The 23,972-nt window shown below is 39.3% G+C and overlaps 1 protein-coding gene across 1 annotated transcript in view; it reads right to left on the bottom strand.

Moving 5' to 3' along the window:
- Positions 1–18,245, bottom strand: part of PTPRK (protein tyrosine phosphatase receptor type K) — a 431,918-nt gene extending 413,673 nt beyond the window's left edge. The window contains exons 1-2 of the mRNA XM_085314395.1: positions 17,984–18,245; positions 17,631–17,813 (exon numbers count right to left, since the gene is read on the bottom strand). Coding sequence (XP_085170521.1) covers positions 17,631–17,813; positions 17,984–18,245 — 445 coding nt within the window. The remainder of the gene's footprint in view (positions 1–17,630; positions 17,814–17,983) is intronic.
- Positions 18,246–23,972: the final 5,727 nt, after the last annotated feature.

The raw sequence follows: 23,972 nt of genomic DNA, 5'->3' as shown, positions 1-23,972 counted from the left end.
TTATTAGCCTCCTAAGTCAAAATTGTCCCAGAAGGAGCTGTCAGGGTTCACAGGAGACCTAAGGCCAACTGTACAACCTCAGGTTGTCTTCCTACACCTTTCCATCAATTCTTTTTCCATCGTAGCTGTCTATCCCTTGGACAAGAGGGGTACAATTTTATTCTGGTGTAAGACACCTGAAATTGGTATTTAAAAATGAATCCAACTCAAAAAGTGTGTCATAGTAACTTCTTGGAGGTGTGATCTTGAAACTTTCTTGAGTCATCAAGATTCTGGTCTCCTGGAAATTCCCAAGTATTTTTAAGGTGGTATTCTCCTTTATTTGGATGGTTTGTGTTGGCACTTCTTATTGCATAGCTTTTGGCCTCCCAATGAGACACAATAGTTGTTTACACCATTTACAATATGCACTTGAGTGCCTGCACTTAAGGATTGCTGACTACACGGCACCACGATAATGACAGCAGTAGTGATAGCACCACTAAACAACAATATCATTAAATCATTTTCCCAGAGGAGATTATAGACAATGATAGAGCAAAAGAAAAAAACTATAAATATAAATGATGTTAGTCTTGGAGGAAATCACTAGTTTATTCTGCAGGAAGAAATAGACAACAATTATCAGAAACCCTGCAGTTCCTACAGATGAAGGGTTAAGATTTCTATGAACTCCATTTAACTACAGGTTTTATTTGGACAAAATATAGATTCAGAGGAAAAACCTGTCCTTGCACAGCTGAAATGCCCTTTCCCTGTTTCCTTTCCCACTGGAGTAATTAGCTATGGTAGCAGATCAAAAGTGTTTGCCTGGCATTTATGATTAGAATTGTTAATTCTGAATTACTAAACATTTCATGTAATAAGAAGTATAGTTGACTTACAATCTCACTTCTGTCTATTATTTTTACATTTTAGATTACAAATAACACCTACAAGTTATTGTACGCAGAAGATTGGAGAGTATATGTTCCCACTATTTTTCAATTTGCTTGCACRATCCATTTTATAGCATTTCAGGTCTAGTCATTTTATTACTTTCTTTATACAATCAACAAGAACCTCATCCAGACACACTGGCTTTCCACATGGTTCTGTGAATAGTTCCACTGAAATCAGGGCCTCTTTCATTACGCTTGATGATAATAGTTTGCTAGATTGGGCCATATCTTATTTCCCCCATCACCCTCCTTTCTGAGAGCCTTTTACAAAGCAGTAGGAAGAAAAGAATGCTATTAAAAAAAAACCAAAAAAACCCATAAAAGTACAAATATGCCAGAAGAACTCAGGGTTAGCACATCAAAGTAGTTTTCACAATCTTAAAAAATTGACAAGATTTCAAAATACAGATTTTAAGGTCACTAGATGGGATTGTTCATTGAGATTCCTTGTAACACAGGCCATACAGTATCAACCAACAATACCCCATATTAAGTGAACGCACTAAAGCTTAACTAAATGAATGGTCCAAAAAGAGTGTAAACATCTTTTTGCAGGCTTTAAGTATTTAACCAACACTTTGCCTTATAATGGATTTCAATGACTAATCAACTTATTTTTGAAATGTGTCAAGCTTTAGTTCCAAAAATTGTTCTTGACAAGATCTCTCTAAATTAGTCTATGCATTTGCCTACACACTAATTATTGTTTTATCTATATACTATAGATCTCAGAAGGGGTTGCCTATAATAACTGATTAAAAATATACTGTTAGCAAGCACTTAAATTATTTTTACTGTAATTTTCAACCATAAACTGTCAAGCAGTTGAGTCATGCATGGTTTGCAGTGAAATTTGCATTTCTGTCACCTGGAGAAGATTAGTTATTGGACTGGTTCATGCCAAGAAAGGATGCTCCAACAAGTCTTTGCCATCACAATGCGGAAGCTTACCTTTCCAGTCATAAATTATAAGCAATCTCATTAATTTATTTCAGGTCAGCACATGAAGGGTTTTTAAAGACAGTTGCTATAAGGCAGGTAGAGTGCCTAGCAGCACGCATGGATTCCAGAGAGGTTTGTGATCCTCTAATCCTGCTGAGTTCAAAGTTTTAAGGATTGTCTTGAAGCAAATGTTTGATGGATAGCATACAGTGCTCTTCCATGCAGCACAGTGAGTCATAGCATTGTATATTGTACGAGTTTATTCAGCTTGCAAAGACCATCATATCCCACACAGAGACCTAAGTGCTTCTTTTTCCTTTCTCTAAGGACAAACTTTCGGAATCTACTTTATATTCTTTACCCACAGCTTGTGAAGTGCCATAGAGATCCAAACGCAGAGATGGTGACTTGACTCTGCTTTTTCCTTCTTTTATGGAGAAATAAACCTGATTAATGATGAGTGTGTTCGCAGTGTTCTTTCTTTTACAAGGCAAAACCTGTTCTCTGTGTGTGTGTGACAGATGGCAGACTGACAGCCCTGGGAGACTGGAAGCCCTCTGTTTACCCACAGAACAGGTACAACACTACTAGTGAAAATTCAGCCTTCCAGAACCTGCCCTACTAAGGTATACGAGCCCCGATCTAGGTGGCCAGGGAAAACTTCAGGAGGCTTGAACCTATTTTAGTTTCCAAGGCTATGCAGTCCTTCGTCTTTGTAGCAGCTACCCACTGCTGTGACAGCAGTTTTTCTGATGTGCCTGTCTGAGAACATCAGCTTTCACTGAACACTCATCGGATGGTTGTGACTTTCATTTAATACTGACCTGGCCAGAATTTGAGCTGTGATTTATATATAAAGGCCTTCATGTCTTGTCAATCACCTGAGCCATCCGGCTACCCTGAGTGTCTCTCAAGAGTATTCCCTGACCGAAAGCAAAAGAAAGAGAGGATATATTTTATATTTGTTGGACTGGGGAGTGGGCCATTACCTGATGATACATGAGGTTGATTGCATTCCTTTCAGTGCCTTCATRTCTCTCTGAATTTGCTGGGGATACGCCTTGATCTTTTTTGCCATATTTCTTGCATGGCTGTAAAATTCAATGAATAATCACACCAGAGTTCAGAAGGAATAGCTGGAGGAGCAAACTGAGCATGTGACAATGATTAACATAGTGGATTAGTGATTATTTGCACATTGATTATTACAGGATTTTCACAGATGCAAATTAGCAGAATTATAGATCGTCAAATGTTTAGTATCATTTTAGGATTGGAGTATCATTAGGATACTCCAGTGCAGCATTGGAGATGTGAATTAGGAGATGTTGCTACTCATTCTTTAGCACCTTCCTTTTTCAAGGAAGTCAAAATTAAACAGATATTCTGTACTGGAGCTAGGAAGAGAAATATGTAAGCTGGGTATACAGCTCCCTCAGGACAACAGGCGTTGCTGAGGGAGAGGATGCAGTCAAAGTATATTCCTGYGGTCAAAGAGAAACAGAAGGCAAGAAAACCATACAGAGGAAAGATGACCAGAAAAAACTCAGGATCTTCCTTCATGTCCTTTGCATGGCATTTAGTTTTAGTCATACTCGGAATATGAGTTTAAGATTATGTGGCCATGGTAAACTTTAGTCCTGGATCTGCTCAGGCAGCCTGAGTGATGCATATGTACAGGGTTTTGTTTTGTTTTGTTTTGTTTTGTTTCTTTTTCCTGAAAGTAGGTGTCTGTAGAGCCCTGGCACAAGGAATTCAGCAGTTCTAGAAATTACTGAAGGGACATTAGGTCTCTGTGAACCTTCTGGGAGGTGCTACCTTGCACTGCTCTGGTGGCAGTATATGATTAATATTGCAATTAATAGCTCATGTTTCTCCCCTGTGAACCCAGATACTGAGCTGTCTGAAACCTGATTCAGGAGATCTTGCTGCATCTACAGTGTTCCTGGTACAACTCCCCTATGCTTTTATARCACAGTGACTATTATTTCAGCACTATCCTTATCCTAAAGTCTTAGGACATTAGGTTTGGGGCTGTTGCCTCTCCCCTTACTTCCCCACCCCTCATCTTCTAGTAACAACATCTGCTGTGGGAGTGCAAATCTTCGGTCCACATAGGTGGAGGTCTACCTGAGTTGGTGACACCTGTGTTTCCACACAGGTTTCTGGAACATGACAATTCACCCTGCCCTCAGAGACAGGAAGGGAACTAGTACCATGGAATACTGAAAGAGTTTGGGCTGTTGAAGGTCCTTTCCAAAATCTTTCCATCCTGCTCTAGAACCTGCATATGTACCTGAACATTTCACATATACGCCTGGCAGAGGATTTTGATGCTGCTTTCATGTGCTGTAGGATTTGCAGAACATTAAAGAGCTTTCTGAGAGAACATTTAGCTACTCACACAGTGCAAATTCAGTACAAACAGTGGATATTTTTAGTAAATTTACTCACGTTTTAACTCATCAGATACAGCGAGTTTTAATGGCTCTCTGAGAAAGATGCAAGATGAAGGCTGTGAGTTTGCTCTCCTATCACCATTTTTTTCTCCTTAAATGGCCAGTACAAAATTCTTCGTATCTCATCCATTAACGTCATGTCTTCTGTCTGAGGAAATGATGAAAATGAGGAGATGAAAACCTGTTTTCTCGTTAACTGAGAAAAATATTTGCTCTTTTTCTGTTTGTATTTTCATGTGATCTCATGTGATAACATGACTGTTAGTTAGAAAAACTGTGTTGATTTTTATTCTTATAATTGAAGTGCTTACTTAGCTGTCTTTGTTGAAATGTTTTTCATTCCTCAAGGCCATTTTTATCAAAAGTCACCTCTACAAGTGTTTTTATGTCTTAGTTGAACTACTTTTAGCATATGAAGTTTTTGATATTGGTAAACTTTTCTATCAGTTCAGTGAAAATTTAAAACACAAATTTAGTTCAACTAGCATCATCTAAAGTGTAAGTACTTCATTTTACAATCATTTTGTCAACTATACATCCCCCATACCATATGGTATGATACTCTCAAAGAGAAGCTAATTTTTTTCTGCACAGTAATTGTTTTCATTTCTATTAAAAGAGAAAGGCACAAATAATAGGTAGAGTGAAGGCATGCAATCTTTGGCATGTCAGTAAATTCTTGATGTCTATTAAAACCCCACCTAAACTTGCAATTCCTTTGACAGAGCACGTAGGAAGGCCTTTCTCCATCTGCTGTTTTTGCTGATGAGATGCCAAATGTCTTTACAGATACTCTCATAGAAAAGGAAGGAAATGCAATTACAGGAATCCTGCTCTTAAAAGCAGCATTAAAAAAAAAAAGTGAAGTGATTTGATATATACTAGATCACTTCAGAGAATGATTACAGATGATATTCATTTACAATGGAAAAGAACATTAACTGATTTTTATATATTGGTGTATATAAAAGATGATGTTTGAAATGTCCATCATCCTCTGCTAATTCTGTTGTCTTCTTACCTTTAAACTTGCAATTTAGCACAGAAGAAGGAGAATTTCCTATGGCTTTTATCAAATTTAAAATAAACCTATTGCAGCTCACTGAATCTAGTTATTTCAGTGGCAGGACCAGTGCTTTAAGTACTCTGAAAATGTTAACTCTTAAAATAATCTGAAATATTAGCCTCAACCCCATCTAAAACGATTTTATACGGTGGTTTTGTACCGTTAGATGTATGCATTCAGATGTGCTTGCAGAACAACAGCAAATTGTTACAAAAGACACATTTTTTGTTTTGCTGCTTTGTACTGCACTAGAATGGAATTAATGCATTTCCTTAGAGACTGAAATGATAATTATAACTTTTTTTTTTTTTTTTTGGTAGCACATCTAAATTAAAATCTCCAGAGCCAATCAGCTGGCATCTTTTGACGTTCGTGTTGACTTATTTTTTCCTGCACAGAAGTAAGCACGACAAATGGAGTTCAAGCAGTTTTACACAGGGATTTCTTTCATATTCATAACCATTTCCTTGAATTAAAGTACAGATCCTTTCTTAAAAGCGTCAAGTTGCTGAAAGAGTGTCTATGAAGATAAAACTGTCTTTGGGACCATAGATGATAACATTTGCTGTGTTCTCAAATACAGGTGTAAATTGAAACAGAGTAAAACTAGCAAGAGCAAACAGGGAAAGAATTAAAACACTATGTCTTTGTTGTTTCATTTCCTTTACTACAGAGTGCAATCAATGCTTTACAACGGGGTTAATACGGTCTCTTCAAACATGCTATTATTCTTTCAAAATAGCACAATAACTTTATTAGTTATGCTGTCTGCAGTCTTTCCAAAGTGACGGGATTGTGTGGGTGTGCAGAGTGTAAGTAATTTTCTTGGTGCCCTCTGTTGGAGTGTTCTCCGCGAGCGCTGACAATAGCGGCGAGCTCCGCACAGCTGCAGGAAACGCGAGTGGTGGAAGTTCTAATTCTAATTATACTAATTAACACAAACAAMAACAACAAAAAAAGTCCCGCACTGAGCGCTTACTGTTTCTGCTTCATAGTTAGTGAATATTCAGATCCCACATCTGCTAGTCCTTTACTAGGCAAGTGAGGCTTGTGGTGGTTGATTTTTCACCACCCGCCTTGGTTCCAGTGATGTTCAGGTGCACTGGAAGGTGCTTTTAAAGATAGCCTAGAGATTAATCTGGCAACTAGCTGTGTTCCTTGTCGTACCTTACTTTCAGAAAGCATCTGCTTTATAAGGAAATAAATGTAAGCGAGCATTAGCCCCATTTGACGGGGCAATGTCACTTGCTTTGGGCTTCAGACAAATTCCATGTTTGCAAGGCAAGAAYGGAGAAGGCTGCCTTTATGCTAAAATCAAGACTGAGCAAGTATAGATATATACAATAATCGCTGTGAACAGGGCACACCGTTGTATGCTTTAGTGAAACAGCCAAGGTGCTGATCCAGCCTTGGGGAGGGGAGGAAGGATGTCACCAGACTTACTCTCTGAGGAGATTCAAATATCCTGGTGACTTATTCCAGAACTGGCTTGGATCTCTTGATCCTTGGAACCATCCTAGGTAATGTTATCTGCACACATACTAAGCCTGGGCAAAAAATATATATGTATTTTTTTTTAGCTTGGCCAGATCTTGGCATATAGATAGCCTGAACACCACTATTTCACCTTATAATTCCAGAGTGCCAGTATTCTGGCAAAACAGTTGTTAAATTTGTCTTTGATCACACATATCACTTCAGTAAAATGGCAGGAATGGGATGTCCTTCTTCCAATGAAAATTACCTTGGATGTAAATAGTTGCATTTGTGTAGGAAAATACTGTTTGATCTGAATAAAATTGTTACCCATAGGATTGGTCTCGGTGAAAGAAATATAGCAGAAGTCATAGTCTGAGAGTGGATGAATTAACACAGAAAGCACAGATATGTTGGCTAGTGCTTATGAAAACAGAAGAATTGAAGAAAATTTTACCTTTTGCAGTTAGGTCCATGTGGAGCAATCCAGACTGCCTCACCTGCCAAAGCTGGAAGTGGTCATATCTGCATGAAGTGATAAATCTTCTATCCTTTTTCTTGTCAAGACTGAGTCACTCATCATGTGGCAGACCACCCATGTGTAGAAAGATTTATGCCTGGAGGGAGCTGATATAGAACCTGCAGATGGGCTTACTGGCTTTGAAAAGCAAATAATTTTCTATTAATACTTCCTGTAAAGGATAAGGCCTTGATATCTTTCAGATGAGCTGTAATTAGGCTATTATTTGAGGTCTCGGATACTGCAGCTGATAACTGTGCAAGTCATAGTCTTTTTCTAAATTGGCCTTTCATCTTGCAGTCTGGCTTTATGTCTGGATATAGCACTGAATGAATCACTCATGTTAATTAATAGTCAACATATTACCTGCATGAGTTGTTTGTAATTTTTTTCTCTTTGTGTAGGCGTCACCTCAGACATGCATTATTAATAGTAAACTATATTATAGAAGCACCCACTCACTGTTAGGTACTGTGCAAATATGTATAAAAACATAGACCCCCCAAAAGCACAAAATTTAAAGAAAAATAGAATTAATGATCCTATTACCCGAGCCTGAATCTCTGTAAGCATCAGTTAATTTTCGACACAGGAATTTTGACTGTGCAACTTACCTCTTCTGTAGAGATTTCTCATTCTTTGTATGCAGTCCAAAGAACATGTATTTCCTCAACTAGTTTTAAATGAAATAAGCCTGACAGGCTTTTTAATAGCCTTTTCCATGTAAGAGGAGCTATATATGACACTTACATAACATTTACAAGAATTAYGATATGTCACAAATGTACATTGCTCAATTATAATACTTTGAAATATTCATTTGGGCTCTAGTAGTTCATTTTTATTTCTATTCAGTTGTTTCTTACATGATCACTTACCCGTTAAGTAATTAGTAAGACCGAGCTCATCTGGAATAGGCAGAGYAGTCCTTGGTAGGGATCTCATTAAAAATGAGAAATTCCTCGAGAATTACAGAAAAAGAAAGAGTCTGATATACAGAAGAATGAAAAGTGCACAAGCATCAAGGAATTAATAAACACATACCTTCATAAGCACACTTTATTACTACGAATTTTAATGAGATTGGGGGTAAAAGATCTAGATGTTTGCAGGCATCTTCTGAAGGGCATAATTAGATGTGAAGAACTGAGAGCTGGAAGAAAATTTTCCAGAGCCAGGGTATTAAGGGCTGGAAGAAAATGAGATGACAGAGAATAGCAGCAGTTTGGAAGGCTGCAGGGAGGAAAGGGCAGAGCAATAGCACGTGTGACTGTGTTTTGGCTTTTCTTCTGGCATGGAGCTCGATGTCCAGCAAGAGCAAAGAAGAGAGGAAAGAGACAGCTCCTAAGGGAAGATCTGTTTTGACAAAGACTTTTAAGAGTGAATAGGACAGCGGCATGGTGCAAATGCCTCCAGCTGAGGTATACAAATTAGAGTTAAGGGAACATCAGGCAGAAAGTAACTCTTCTAAAGCATCATACAAATGGTTTGTTAAGGTGTTTTTTATTTATAGTTAATCAAGGTAATAGCAAGCTGAGTTCTGATTGATTAGTGCTGTCAGAAACCTACCTCCATGTGTCAAGACTTTGTTGTGTCTTAGCAGATAGAATCACTCCAACTGTATAGATTTTGTGTTCATTTTTCCTCCAACTGTTATATCCTTGATCTAGAGGAGATAAAACTATTAGGTGAGAAATGAAGTGTTAAAATGTATCTAATTACAACTGCATTAYACCTGCAGTTAACCTGATAGAGATTAAATAAAAAAATAGATAAACAGCAAGCAATTTCATGTGTTTTATTTTCCTCAAGAGGCTGGTTGCATGGGCCTCTGTCTGAACATACCTAACTACAGCAAAAAGATACTATAACTTCTCACTACTTGTTACTAAATGCTAAGAGAAGATAGCTGCACATTCCCTAATTCGTTATAGTCATTCAGGTAAGTTCAGTTCACCTTTACTGTCTTTTAAGGAGACAGACTTTGCACTGAGGCAGGTGAGAACTGCTCTGCCATACATACCGCCTGCTCAGTAGCTTACCAGGAGGTGGCAAAGCCTTAAAAATTCTCCATCCATTTGAAAGCAGATACATGTCTGTGTCCTATATAATAGTTGCAGTGGTGGAATATTTTCTGTTTTGTTCCTCTTTTGGTTTTGCAATACCCAGTAATAAATAACTTCAGTCAGTAGTGTTGAAGATAGAAAAATAAAATTGCAGCTAGTGTGCCGTATGTTGATTTGCAGCTAGGACGCAAACCCTGCACTCAATAACAGCTGTGTGAAACAGCTCTGCTATCCAGCTGCCATTACAGTTTTCTCTTTGGAAAAAGGCAAATGTGTTTCTATATTGGAGTTCATTTGAGGCACATGCTGTAGAGCGGCCAGTGCTAGCATTAAATTTTCTGAAAACTTCCACTGATCATCAATAAGACTTTAGATGTATCAGTGCTTTCTGTGAATCAGTCCTAATTTTTCACCCCTTAGATTTAGAAGTGATAGACATATGCCCCTGACATTGCTATCATCGCTAAATGTTTGCTGTTGTATAAAACTGGAAAGTGAATTTTGTGTTTTGATGAAACGGAGAAAATATTTAAATAAATATGTTGACTGGCATAGGTTACGAAGAGTCATGAACTTCCCAGAACCAAGGTTTTTATGCTGAGAATTACTGAGTCATATGGAGTAGATTTAGAATTACCATGGATGTGTGTGTCATGGTTCTGCAGAAAGGTCGTATCTTGTCAGTATTATTTCTTTTTCCTGTTGAAATGTATTGTTTCACAGATGTGTCAGCAAACTATTTTGAGAGAGGCTTTCACATCACTAGTCGTTAGCACAAGTGCTCGTAATGGAGGAGCTCAAAGTCCAGCTCTCTTCTGATTCAGGGCAGAGGCTTTCAAAAAGGTACTTCTGAATAATCTGGACATTAAATTGTAGGAGAGATGTCCCKTGTCCTAAGATAATATTGTAGCCAATGGAGTCACACCTGCTTTCTCAGTCAAGATATACCTATTAAGTCTCAACACTGTATCATTCGCATGAAAATGCTCAGGAAGTGTTCTTTACCTCCAGGACTGGAATAATATTTTTAAGATACACTCACAAATTTAATTTCATAAACTATAAATATTGGGGAAATCAAAGGTARGTCTAGATTTCCCCTTTCAGAAACGCAGGAAAATGTACAGCAGGAGAGCTACTGCTCTTGTGTCTTCCCAGAAACAAAGAAATCCAGTTGCTCATTGGCTATGATCCTATTGCAAGTACTTATTCCATACATGTTTCCATGCCTTTCTCTTCATGCTAGATCCTAGGATCATTCAAAAAAAAAAAAAAATCCAATTGAGTCATTTGTTTTTAAGCTAATCTCACCTCATGCCATAGTTGCCCTTCAGACACCCTTTTCTTTTAAATTGATTTCTACAAAGGATATTATTTATTTATTATTAATGTGTAGCTTATGGGACACATTGCTAGTATTACAGCATCTCACAGCCTCATCATGGGTTAAAGCCACGTGGTATTTCATCCTGTMCAACGCAGAAGAAAAGAACCCTTCCTCCAAAGATCAGGTGACCTAGAACAAGGGACACCAAACAGCTACAGGCAGGTCAGGAAGTAAAAGGAAATAATGTCTTGTTGGCAGAACACCCATTGTCTAACTGGTTTTGAGGATACCTTTGTATAAAAGAAATATTGTAACTGCTTGTGTACTTTGAACTGTGGTTTTCATATTCTCTGATGAAGAAAAATAGCTTAGAATAACAYTTATCTGCACCTACAAGTTCTCGATTTTGTTTAAATTCCTTTGAAGACCAGAAATAATTACAAAATACTTCTTCYCTTCCTCATGTGGAAAGGAGCTCTTTGCTTATTCTGCTGTTCTTTGTTTTGCTCTTTATGGTACTTCAGCTCTTGACTTGCATGGAATTTCTAACTTTTTTTCATATAGAAATACTTTCATATATCCAAGGGGCTGCAAATAGTAGAGAAAAGTAGTATAGAAAAACAGCTGATTGCTGCTCCTGCTGTTTTTTTTTGTGAATAGATGCCAATGACAGGCTGCTTAGGGTCTGTGGTGTTTCTGCCCCCTCTTTCTGGTGCTGCGGAAGCTGTAAAGGAACCCACGGAAAGGTACCTGCGTTATACAGGAATGTGTTATACCCACACAACCACAGAGCGCGCGTGTGTGCTTGCACACAGCACACCTACATATACACATACACAGATGGCCAGAGCTTCAGCTGGTGTAAATCAGTGCTGCTCACSTGGCAAACTCTATGAAGTTTCGGTAAACAAATATTGTGCATTGTATATCTGTTTCAGTGTCAAACTATGTTCTTGCTACATTGTGGCTGAGAACTGAAAATGCATAGAACTTAAACAAGTAAAATTAAAGTCACAGTAACTTGCTCCCTTTGACATACAAAATATGGTGCTTCATTACATGTTTATTTTTAGTGCATGTACAATGCAACATGAGGGACTCAAAGTTGCCATGGGAACCATAACTTTGATTTCATGACTTTTTATGCATTCGTTCTTTTCCTGCTATGTTTTATTTTAAGAAGTGTATAGAAAGATCAGGGACAAGAAAATATTGGACAGAGCTTGAATCAGTGGTACACTAGTGTGATTAGTATCAAGAGGAGAATAAAAAATGTAAAATAATATAAATCTTAAATAGTAGAAAAAGTTATGACTGGCACAGCTTGATGAATCTGAATACTACTAAATGAACCTGGCAACAAGATCCCAAACAGCTGTGTACATATGTCTAAAATTTTATGCATCTGCACCAAATTCTATTGAACTAGCACCTGAGGATTATTGTCTATCTGCCAGTTTGTTGCAATGGAGAAACAAATAGCTATGAAAAAGAACAGAAAAAGATGGATCTATGCTCCTATTTGGAGATTCAACCTCAGCTGCTGAAGATGGTAAAAGGTTAATTTTTTATATAACTCTTGACTTTTATTAAAGAAATCTTTTTTTCTCTCTCAAACCAGATGTATCCTAAGGCAGTTCTATTTTATGTCTTTATTGCACAAACTACATTGTTGTSTGCAAAGAAAGAGAACACTGTGACCACTGTCCCATTTTGAAACACTAGAAAGATGGAGAAGTAGATCCAGTAACAGGCGTTTTGAAACAAATTGTTTCAAATTTGGATAGTCCTTATCCAAAATCATCTCAAACTTCCTATATATCAAGACAAGATCCAGACACTATCCTTGGCAGAATTTAATTTAAGTTTTTTGATGGTTTGTTCCACCAGAGTCAAGAGGAGAGTTTTCTCTCCAGAGAAAAAGTGGAGAAGAAAAAAAAGTGRCTCTTCTTTCAGAGCCAAGAGCACTGAGCCAGCCCTGGACTTCTCTGGCAGAGGAACTCAGCCTGTGATAGCGGGTTTGTCCCCCTCTGGGGGACACTTTTATTTTAGCCACCTCGTTGCATTCCCTGAGAAATGGGCTTTCACTGCAACCACGTAGGCTCCAGACATAAAGTCACTGAGACCTATACTTGGCACTTATGCCTCAAAAGGCTGATACTGATGKACAGTGTTTGCTGCTGTACCCGCGATTCTTGTCCAGCCCCAACTCTTGCCTGACATAACTCCATCTGTGCAAGTTTTATGCCTTGTACAGTTAACTGCAGTGTGAGGAAAGTCCAATGTTATCTGAGAAGATTTATTTGCAAACTCTATGCAATCATGTACTGGCCTTGCTGTGCTTATAATGCTTTGGCTGGTTTCTAAGAGCTTCTGCAACACAGTGAATAACTGTTTACAGCGAATAAACTAGTTCATAAACTATCGGAAGCATACTAGCGAATGCCTGTACAGTGCATGGCTCTGACAGATCTCAGTAAACTAGTGCTTTCTTACTTCTGTGCTTTATTGAATAGCGATGTTTCAAACGACATTCCAGGTGAAGATGTGTGAAACCTTTAATTTAAGGATACAAACAGTTAAATATACATTAAAGTTATTAGCAAATATGCATGTTATGTTTACAAAGCAAAGATATGCATTGTAACATCTTTCTGCATAGCATCTTGTCAGTAACAAAGTACTACCTGGGAGAGTGTGCAGACATTGCATATCTGTACCAGGCATTCCTCTCAAGAATTTAGGTTGCTACTGGAGCCAGAGTTTCTTTGGTGGCATCACAGAAAATGTGCTGTAGGCTAAGTAAGTGTGTAATACAGAAATGATATCCAGAACTGTGCTTTCCACTGTGAACTGATTCCTACATGAACTAAGAGGTCAGTGCCACTTTTATCTGGTATAACGCTGAAGTAATCTACYGTAATCATTCAAGAAATCCGTGAATGATCTCCACATTCGCTCTCTAAGAAGATATCCATGACTCATCTCCACGTGTGCTCTCTAAGACCCTTTCTTCCCCATGAAGACTGTGCAGCTCTGTATAATTATTATTGGCCATGTGACCATACTGTTTCTCAAGAACATTTRTCTTAAGACTGTATTTAAACAAGCTTGGGCAAGTTTTTGATTTCCATTTTCCAAGCAACCCTTTGTGATTGAGCTGGTCTGTTACTGTTGCCTTTCTCTTGAGCAACATGACGTTCAGAGTTTTGTAGTAAGCCACTCACATCCTGAAACCGAGCAAGATTCACTTGTGGGTTTTTTTTAATAAGTCTATTGATAAATCTATCTTTGGCATAACTATAAGAAGATGACGTAATATTTTTTTCAAATTCCTCATTTTACAGACCATGGGTTTAGCTTTATTACCATTACTACTGCCAGTTTATAGTTTTATTTACCTTTACTGTAGAAATATCAAAGGAATGGAGGATTTCCCCATAGTGTCAGTTCTCCAGTACGAGTCGTCATGGGCACTCCAGAAGTGGCAATTCCTGGGTAACATTACTGCTCCTAGAAGGCATGCTCTTCTCCCGTGAAAGTRGTCTGCTACTCTATTGCTAGTATTGCCAGTTGTCTTTATCCTTGTACATATTAAAATAATGTGAAGAAGTCACAAGGCCCCTTGAAAAATCTGATCACCAGCATCTGATCACTTAGGCTAGTTTCTGTTGAGTAAAAAAAATTACAGTATATAAAGGATTATAAAGCAGCTCAGAGCATTTTAAAGAGATATAACTGTTTTTTTTCTATGCACTATGGTTCTTTTTATTGCATTCACAACCCGAGGCCCACCCTCCGCTCTACTGTGGGGCCTCAGAGAAAGTGCAATATAATGCGTCTTTGTGCTCTCTTCCCCCAGCTCTTGCTCTGCCCTCTGTYCCAGGCTCATGTTTGTACACAGAAGCATACACATCATTCAGAGTGGCAGCAGCAAATCTGGATGAGCAGAGTCCCTTGCGGATGTGGAGCCAGAGGGCATGATCAAGCATGCAGTTGCTGCTGACGGATGGCTCATTCACACAATTTGAAGTAATTCTTTCTACTGTGTACTTTGGTTTATTGTTAAAGCTGAATTGCTTGATTTTTATTTGGGTAATGTGCCTGCTAGAGGGGTGTGTGTGCATAGAAGTTGTTGCAGCGAGAGCATTGAAATGCATAATATTAGTGTGATGATGATGTCATCTTATTAGTAARACAACTTGTCCTTTTTTGTCAGTGAATTGCAAAGATTTGTCAAAGCCCAGTTTAATCTACTCCCTGTAATAGGATTTGTCTGTAGCTTGAGGAAATAGAAGCTTGTAATGCATAGGGTTATTAAGAGCAGGATGTAAGCTATTTCAGACTCTTTAATAAAATATAATATCAGTATATTCAATGAATATGGAAAGAGGATCTAAATATTTCTCATCCCAACCTCCATGTATCTTGGGAGAAGAGAATGCTACCAATTAAAAAAAGGGGGAAAAGCAACAGCTCTCTGGATTCTAGCCTTCACAAAGTTAAATATTGATGTAAGCTGGAGTTCAGTTCAAGAATCTCATTGCCCCTGCTGTAACCATTAAACTAAACCCCGCACCCATTCCAAGACAAGGTTAATGTATTTAGGAACCTGATGTACAACAGTGTTAGCAACTTTCATGTACACCCATGCGTAGCCCTTTTGCAAACAGGGCAGCTTTAAACAAGGCAAGATACAGCTGCCAGGAGGAACAAAGTATTCTGCCCTGTGAGTTTCCTCACTTCCTATCGCCTTTGAGACACGCAAAAGCATTTGCAGCCCCAAACATCCCTCATCTCCTCCCTCGTTGTCTTGGCAGGAAACACAAAAACCGAAAGCTTTAATTGCCTCTTTTTAGAAGGAGTTTTGGTGTCCCTCCCAAGCAAGCAATCAACACAAGGTGACTGAATTTGTTGTGCTCCTTCGGGGGAGGTGGGGAGGGTCGTTAGGGACAGGGCTCCTTTTTGTGCACTCCTGAGCGCTCTGGCGCATCACAACGGGAAACAGAATACTTTAACATAACATTTCTGATCCTCCTCCTCCAACACAGCGAGACCCGTTGCAACCATGCCAGGCTCACTACTGTGTACAGTCATATCCCTGATATCGAGGTTTCCTGGGACTGAGATAACTTAAAGTAACCAAGACTAGCATCTTTTAGTCAATAGCATCTCTGCAGCTCCTGTATTTTAGCAAATTCACTCTTTATCTTGCCGGTTCATATTTCCTTGTCTAAGTTAGATATCCGGATTGTCAGTCACTGTCAAAATGTCACTAAGTCTACTGAATTGAATTTGCAAATATCTTTACTCACTAGGAGTATGTTACTCAACAAGCACGCCTTGACTGTGGCCTTCCAAAAGTACAGTGGGAGAAAATACATGCTTTGAAACCAGACATCCTTGTTCCCAGAACTGGTTGCCTTTGAGTACAAAGTCTAGATTCAGATTGCTGACTGCCTGGCTCACCGGCTGTGCCAACATGTTAAATATCCATAGTTCTCAGTCTGGCGAAAGAGAGGGAGAAAGCAAGAGGAACAAATTTCACCTTCGCTTTGTTGGAGTGAGGGTTGTTTTATTTTTTTTAGGGGTGGTGTTTTGGTATCTGCAGAGTTTTGCAAGAATGGCAGAAGTGTGGGAGTAAATATGGTAAGTTTTCTTTTTTTAATTGAGAGGGAATTATTTGGGGTTAGCTATTATAAAAAGAAAATTCTCTTTGGACAATGATAAAAGAAATGAGAGGAGACAAAAGGGGATTTTTTTGTGAAAGGAATTCTCCTCAGTTTAATGACTAAGAATTTGCTATTAATTAACCTGAGTTAATCTGGAAAACAAGGAAGCTGAGTTCCCTATATAAAGAAGTTATTTGCTAAATGAATGAAGCCTCTCTCAGATAGACAGAAGGGAGAAAGGGCTCATGTCATTTTCACATTAATTATATTTGGGACAAGAGAAATTTAGACCAGTGATAACTCAGATATATTCTACCAAGGCTTTCTACAGGTCTTGAGTCCACTTCAAGGACTCCAGGGTTCCCAAAAGAGCTTGTAACCTGGCTTGTGGAGAAACAGCAGACTGCTGTTCTTGCAGCCTCACTCATCCTCTGCCATAAAGATTATTCACATCAGGAATTGCTGGAGTGGTAAGACTGCTCTTGAAGCTCAAATTGGGTCTTACCAGCACGTCTCCATCTGTACTCCTTCTCTTGAGCATCTCGGGTAACTCCTTTGAATTCTTCCCTCCAAAGAAGATATTGCCTTTTTTTTTTTTTTTTTTTAATTAGAGAACATGGAACATAAAACATCTTTGTTATTGCTACTCAGTTTTGGCTCCCAAAGGTTTTACTTATGATAAGCAACATGACATCCAAACCATTTCATAACTTCCTGAAGAAATTTGAAGACAGTAATTTTTAGTGACATCTAGCATAGCACAGAATTGAGCTGATTGAGAGCCCAGCTCACCAAGGGACCGGAGGCGCACAGCACTGAGCTGTGCTCAGGGGAGACTACAATAAAGGCTATGTGCCTTTTACCTAGCTCTAAGGTGCCTTGGCTCTTTATACACTCACAAAACTTAGCCAGGAGGGAATACCACAGAGAGAAAGAGGACAACTTCTTTTCTCCTTTCACAGAGATGAGTGTTTTTCCCAGCTGCAAGTCCCAGCCATGAATCCTCCGCAGTACTAGGGACCTAAGAACCAAGCACTTCCTTTTCTAAGTCAGGAAAAAGAAAGAGATGCGTCTTTTGCTGTTTTACTACCTTTGATAGCTAATGATACGATGGTAAAATAATCACTGGAGTAGAATATAGGGTGCAAATCTATCCTTTACCTGAGCTGCAGCAGGAATTTGAAGGTCTTTTCAGTATCTCAAACAAACACGTTAAGCATGGGCTATAGTGCAATTCAGAAATTACTTGGAAGCCTCCTAGAGTATGAGAAGCCAAGTCTGCCACACAGCTGCYCTGGCTGGTTGGATGCAAGTCATATGCACCACCCCAACCCATTTCCACATCTGTACACAAAAGCAAAAAAAAAGCCTCAAAGAGAGCAAAAGAGACCAGCTTCAAAAAAAATGACAGCCTAGTGAGAAGCATGCTTACTGACAAATTGAAATACCAGCAGTCAAATAAGAATGGAAGTTTTCTGTGCACATGTTGATTGAGTGGGAGGTTACGATCTTACTTATTGCCCTGCTTCCTCCTTGAAGGATCCTAAATTCTACCATYGCATGGTCACTGCAGCCAAGGCTGCACCGAACCTTCATATCTCCAACCGGCCCTTCTTTGTTTGTTAGTGCAAGGTCCAGAAGTGCACCTCTCCTTGTTGGTTCCTCCATCACCTGTGTCGGAAAGTTACCACCAGTGCTCTCCAGCAACCTTCTGGATTGCTTGTGCCTTTCTTTGTTGTTCCTCCTGCAGGTATTAGGATGGTTGAAGTCCCCCATGAGAACCAGGGCCTGTGATCATGAGGCTACTTCCAGCTGTCTGTAGAAGACTTCATCAAGTTCCTCTTGGTGGCCTGTAGTAAACACCSACAGCAGTGTCGCCCATGTTAGCCTGCCCTTTAATCCTTACCTATAAGCTCTTTACTCGCTCTTCATCCACCCCTAGGCAGAGCTCAATACATTCCAGTTGCTCTCTCACATAAAGAGCAATGCCACCATCTTGACTTACTGGCTTGTTTTTCTCTGACAGCATTCCAGCCATGCAAGCTACCCCACCATGTCTCTGTAACCGCAATGAGATCATGGCCCTGTGACCGCATACATATCTCTCATTCTTCCTGTTTATTCCTCATGCTGTGTGCGTTTGTGTACAGGCATTATAGAGAGCTAATTGTGCATGAATGTTTCCCAGGAGGGGTGCAAGAGGATCCTCCATAGCCATGTCCTGAATGCACTTCCCTGGTTGCATGCACTCGCTGGAGGCATCCCAACCTGAGCCACATTTTGCTGTCTGTTAACGATGACTCTCTAACTCTCCCCTTCTTCCCCTGTTCCTAGTTTAAAGCCCACGTTACCAGGCTGGCCAACCTGTTGGCAAAGATATGCTTAGTGAGGCGGATGCCACCTCTCCCCACCAGCTGTCTATCTTCAGACAGGGTCTCATGGTTGTATAAACCAAAACCCTGTTGCCAACACCAGTGGTGTAGCCAGTTGTCAACCTGGAAAATCCATCTACTCCTCCTCCTATCATTCCCCCTCACTGGCAGGATTGAGAAGAAAATGACCTGAGCTCGCAGACACTTGACCACTATCCCTAGAGCTCTGAAATCTTGTTTGATGGTTTCCAATTTGCCCTTGGTATCATCAGTGCACAAATGGGAGAGCAACAGAGGATACTAGGCTGACATGTGGACAAGCCTTGGTAGCCTTTCCATGACATCTCTTACTTGAGCCCCTGGCAGGCAACAAATCTCTCTAGASAAGAAGTCAGGTCAGCAGACAGGTACCTCCATCCCCTGCTGCAGGGAGTCACCCCCAATAATCACTCGCTGCTTCTTCTGGCTGCTCCTGCAAGGCACAGGATCTGTTGGCACAGTTACTTTCCTTGAAGCCATGCCTAGCTCCTCTTCAGCCTGGAGAGCACTAAACCTGTTCCTCAATTGTAAGTCTTCAGGAGGAGTAAGAGCTTTTCTCCTCTTATGAGAAATGACCAGTTTCCAGCCTTCTTCTACAGCATTGTGAGGTACTGTTTCACATGGCACAGAGCCCTCCGGCCACTCCACTGTTGTTGGGGGGTTGGGACTCCTGGAGCTCTATGGTCTCTGTCTATCTTGCTCATCTTCATAGATGCTACACAGCCTACTGACTTTCTCCCATAGCTTCTTTACCTGATGACACAACTCATCCACAACAGCACATCTTCTGCAACAGAGCTGACTTGTCAGCCCAGGCGTCATGGAGAGGCCCCAAGCWCTCCCTGCAGCCTGAGACCTGCAGAGCTGCATCACTGCCAGAGGGTCTGTCTGGGTCCAAGCCTTTGACACAGTTGATGGAGTGACTCCACCAGCTACTGGGGAATGTGCTCTGCAGCGTGTTATGACCATATCTGAGGAAGTGTACACTACTAGGATTGGAAACGAAGGTGCCTTCTTGTGCAAACTGCTGGTCAAACCACTGCCTCTGTTCACTGCCTCTATTAGCTATGCTCTGAACACGAGCCATGAACAAGGTGGGAACTGAGTTCTGCAAAGTTAGACTATTTCTGAATGTAAATTATTTTATGAAGGCACACAAGAGAGAGAACCTGTGTCCAATAAAATTGTTGAGGTTCTCAAATCTCAAAGGTTTTGAGATTTTGGGGCCAAATTTTGCTCTCATCAAGATCTCATATAATCTCAAGAGAAGAGTCATGGTTTCAAGCACAGTTTATAAACAATGGACCTGCAGAATCAAGATTTTTAACTTCAGAAAGAGAAATCCTTGGGTTAAATTCACCTATCCAAAGATGCCAGGAGAATTAAAGGAGAGCATGTACGCCATGGAACTGCAAAGGCAGTAATACTTCACACAATTTTTAATTTTATGTGCAACAGTAGAAAAAGTAGTCAATCTTCATGCACACAAGCTCATGTACAGTAGTCACTCTATCAGTGAGATACCATATACCATTCATTAAATGCAGCAGTAACAATTCTAGTAATTTTGGACAAAACTAAGCAAAATTAACTAATAGGAAAAAGAAATCCTACATTGCAATGATGAAACTATCAAAGAAAGGAGCATTTACACCATTTAAAACTATACTGGCTATTTTTCTTCCTACATAGAATCTMTCTCTATATATATGCATAAAAGGTTACAGTTAGCAAATGGATTTTAGATACAAATCTTAACCTTAGAAAATTGGGCAGATGAAACAGTAAGCACCAAAATTCCATTAACCCAGGGTTAGTGTTAAAAGTTGCACAGATCTGCAAAAAACTATAAGAGGTAAGACTATCTGGATAAAAGCCAAGTTTTTCTCTACATTTGGACCCCTTTGGTCATCAGGGRCAAGGGACTTTCACTTTGTGAGTAGTACTTGTAGCTGGATTAGGAGCTATTTCCTGCAGGACTTCTTACTGATAGCCTGAACTTTCCTTATGGATAATTTTTGTACAGAGAGGAAATGCTTTACAGGCCACTGTACACTAGTTTGCCAAATTCTTTCCTTTTCCTAACTGAGAGAGATATAAAGATATCTGCAGTTGTAGCCCTTTTTCTCCCTGCACAGTGACTATTAGGAATTTTTCAATTATATTTTCATTTTCCCCAGACAGCTGGAGGTAGGAGGTAGATCATGTCCAGTGCAAGAGAGAACTCTGTATTGCCTAGCAGACAGAACTGGCCACCTAATTACCTTCCTATGTTATAGGGGAAAAAAAATGTTGGAGTTTAGTCCCAGCATAACAATTTGCACAGCTGGTGGAAGATCAAACAGAGTAGCAGTGGATAAAAGCAAGGTCTGCTTCCTCTCAGTGGTTACAATCTCTCTTGCATATCATACGAATCATGGCTAAGGACCAGAAACCACACTAATGTTGTGTGCCACCAGGTGAGCTTACCACAGTGCACCTAGCTCAGAGTTAGCTATAACTGAGCTCTAGCGCTAGAGGTAAAGTTTAGACTTYTAGACTTAGTAAAGTCTAAAAGAACTTGGTTACAAAATGAGAAAGAAGTGTTTATCTTAGAATCCAGGTGCACAAAGTATTCATTCTGCGATAGCTTGCACATTCATAGGAGCCTGCTTCAGAGCCATCTTCACCTTCACCCTCCAAAATTCAAAGAACAATGATGAAAAAGCATAAAATCTGATGTGTCCATTATCTTTTCAGTAAAGGTATATAGACAACAGACACCCTCAGCTGAAGTCTAGTGCTGAACCTTGAACTGACAAAAAAAAAAAAAAAAAAGGAAAAAAAAGAAACATGTGAAGACATGTTCTGCAGAGAAGAGATCTTTTATAAGGAGAAAACAGAAATGATGCAGACACTAAGCAAACAGATAAAAGCTGTTCTTTGGACTTGGCCACAAACTTGAAATCGTTGTGAAATGCAGCATTAATCAGACATTGCAGAGATTAAATTCCAGTGGTGAAGTCTGCATTTTCAAGTATGAAAGTCAGTCTTTTTAGTACTAATAGACAAGACTTGGAACCTGTTATACCCACTCTGAAAACTGGGATTTAGTGGGGAGAAGCAAGAGACGAGCTAAAAGGCTCACAACACCTCTGTTAGCATCAGAGTACAGGATCGAGGCTCAGCATCTCATGACAGCAGCACCCTCCTCTCTGGACACCCTCCCTTCACTCCTCCCTGAGCTTCCTTCCAGCTCTCTACTTGTCACGCACAAGTCAGAGATCAACAGCTGAGTCTAAAAAACCAAGTGTTGATTTCATGTGCACTCACAGATATTTCCAGACATAGTGCAGATAATTCCCATTGTTCTCCATTAATTAAAGCTCTGGCTTAATGAGCACTTGTTTGCAATTCTGGAAATATCTTGGCTTTTCATTAGTGCAAAATAATAAGAAATAAGCATGTGCACTTTTGACACATTTCATCTTAGGAAGTCAGAGCCCTTTGCAAATATTAATTAATCTAACGCCTYACTTATTTATTGGAAGCAGTTCTCAAAAGTCATAAATGGTGTGTACTGTCTGTGCAGCTTGAGTTGGTGATCCCAGCCACTGCACCTCTCATTAATCATTCGGTTCCAAATAGCCCATGGCAGATAATTTCTTCTAMTTTATATGTTTGATAAAGATGACATAAATTAATAATATTAATTATTTTAAGTGGCTTTAGATCTCATAAATGCTAGACGCTTCCTTGTAGATTTTTATTTTTAAAAAGTATAAAAAGTATTTTATACCTTTATATTTATTATTTTTATTGTTATTAATAATTAAATTGCACTAAGGAAATTGAAGGTACAAGTATATTTTTCATACAATACCTTGTACCTCCACGTGTGAGCAAGAAGTTCCATGAGCTTCTAAGGAGCTACTCTAGAGTTAAAYACACCAGTTTTTTATTTTTATTTTTTTATTCTCAAAGTAATGAGTTTAACAGCCTAATCCAATAGACACTGCATTTGATGGTGTCTTTTTATACTGGCTTCAACCAGATTTAGATAGGATCTGATAGAGTGTATCCTCTTTTCAGCAACCCAGTTATTATTATTAACATATGCTTAAACCTTTTTGCTTAACAGTACCTCTGAAAAGAGATTATCTTGAGAGCAGGCTTAAGGTTCAACATGTGCTCAAGCACTTTGATGAACTTTAGTACTTTGAATAATTTAAAACATTTTGACAGGAATCCAGATATTAGAAGCATTCAATCATTAATTAATTATGTTTGAGAAACGGCTTTCTAATGTAACAAGTGCAGGTCAAGAAAAAACAAAATATTGATTCTTCTATAGAATCGTGGCACCAGGGCTGATAAAATTGTGTGTGATGAACAAAGAATAATTTTTAATCTAGATCACAAAACAAGCCTTTCAGCCCCTAGTTCCACAGAGGTATCTGGATGAAAAAATGGAGATGCTCACAGACCATGAGAAAGACTCAGAATCAGAAAGCTCAAAGTTGAAAATTAAAAAAAAAAAAAAAGGAAAGGAAAAAAAAATCACCTTGCAGATTACCTCCTAATCCTGAAGGAACCCCAAATACTGGGCTTTCCATCTTTCTCTTAGGCTTGCAAATAGTGTAGAGTCACAGAGTCCTATATTTCTGCCCTGGAGCACCTGGGCTCTGTGCTATGCAGAGCATGTCAGGGCCTGGGACAGAGGCTGCCTGGAGGCAATTCAGTGTTCAGGCTATGATATTTTTTGATAATCATTTGGGGTGCATAATGATCCCGTGTACTGTATAGGGAGCCTCACTCTGAGTACGTGTCATCTGTATACGCCTAAATCTTTTATTTGGTCAGTTTCTATATGTATAAAAATTACCTTCTTAACATGGCAAATTGAATTCAAGTTGTTATCACAGCAGTTGAGGAGAAAAAAATCAACAGAACTAACTGTTAGGATAAGTGGAAGAAGAAGTAGGAAAACACTCATTGGAAATTTGGGGCATATCCAGCTAATATATTGCTGAAGGAACTGAAACCATTTTATAAGAAATACTCTGATGTGTCTTTGAAACACCATTTCACACAGAGATAGCAGTCTCGGTTT

This window comes from Rhea americana, unplaced genomic scaffold, assembly GCF_003343005.1.
Source record: "Rhea americana isolate MKP2758 unplaced genomic scaffold, rheAme1 scaffold_110, whole genome shotgun sequence".
Classification (NCBI taxonomy): domain Eukaryota; kingdom Metazoa; phylum Chordata; class Aves; order Rheiformes; family Rheidae; genus Rhea; species Rhea americana.
Note: the sequence above shows the minus strand (reverse complement) of the source record. Positions and strands in the feature narration are given on the sequence as shown.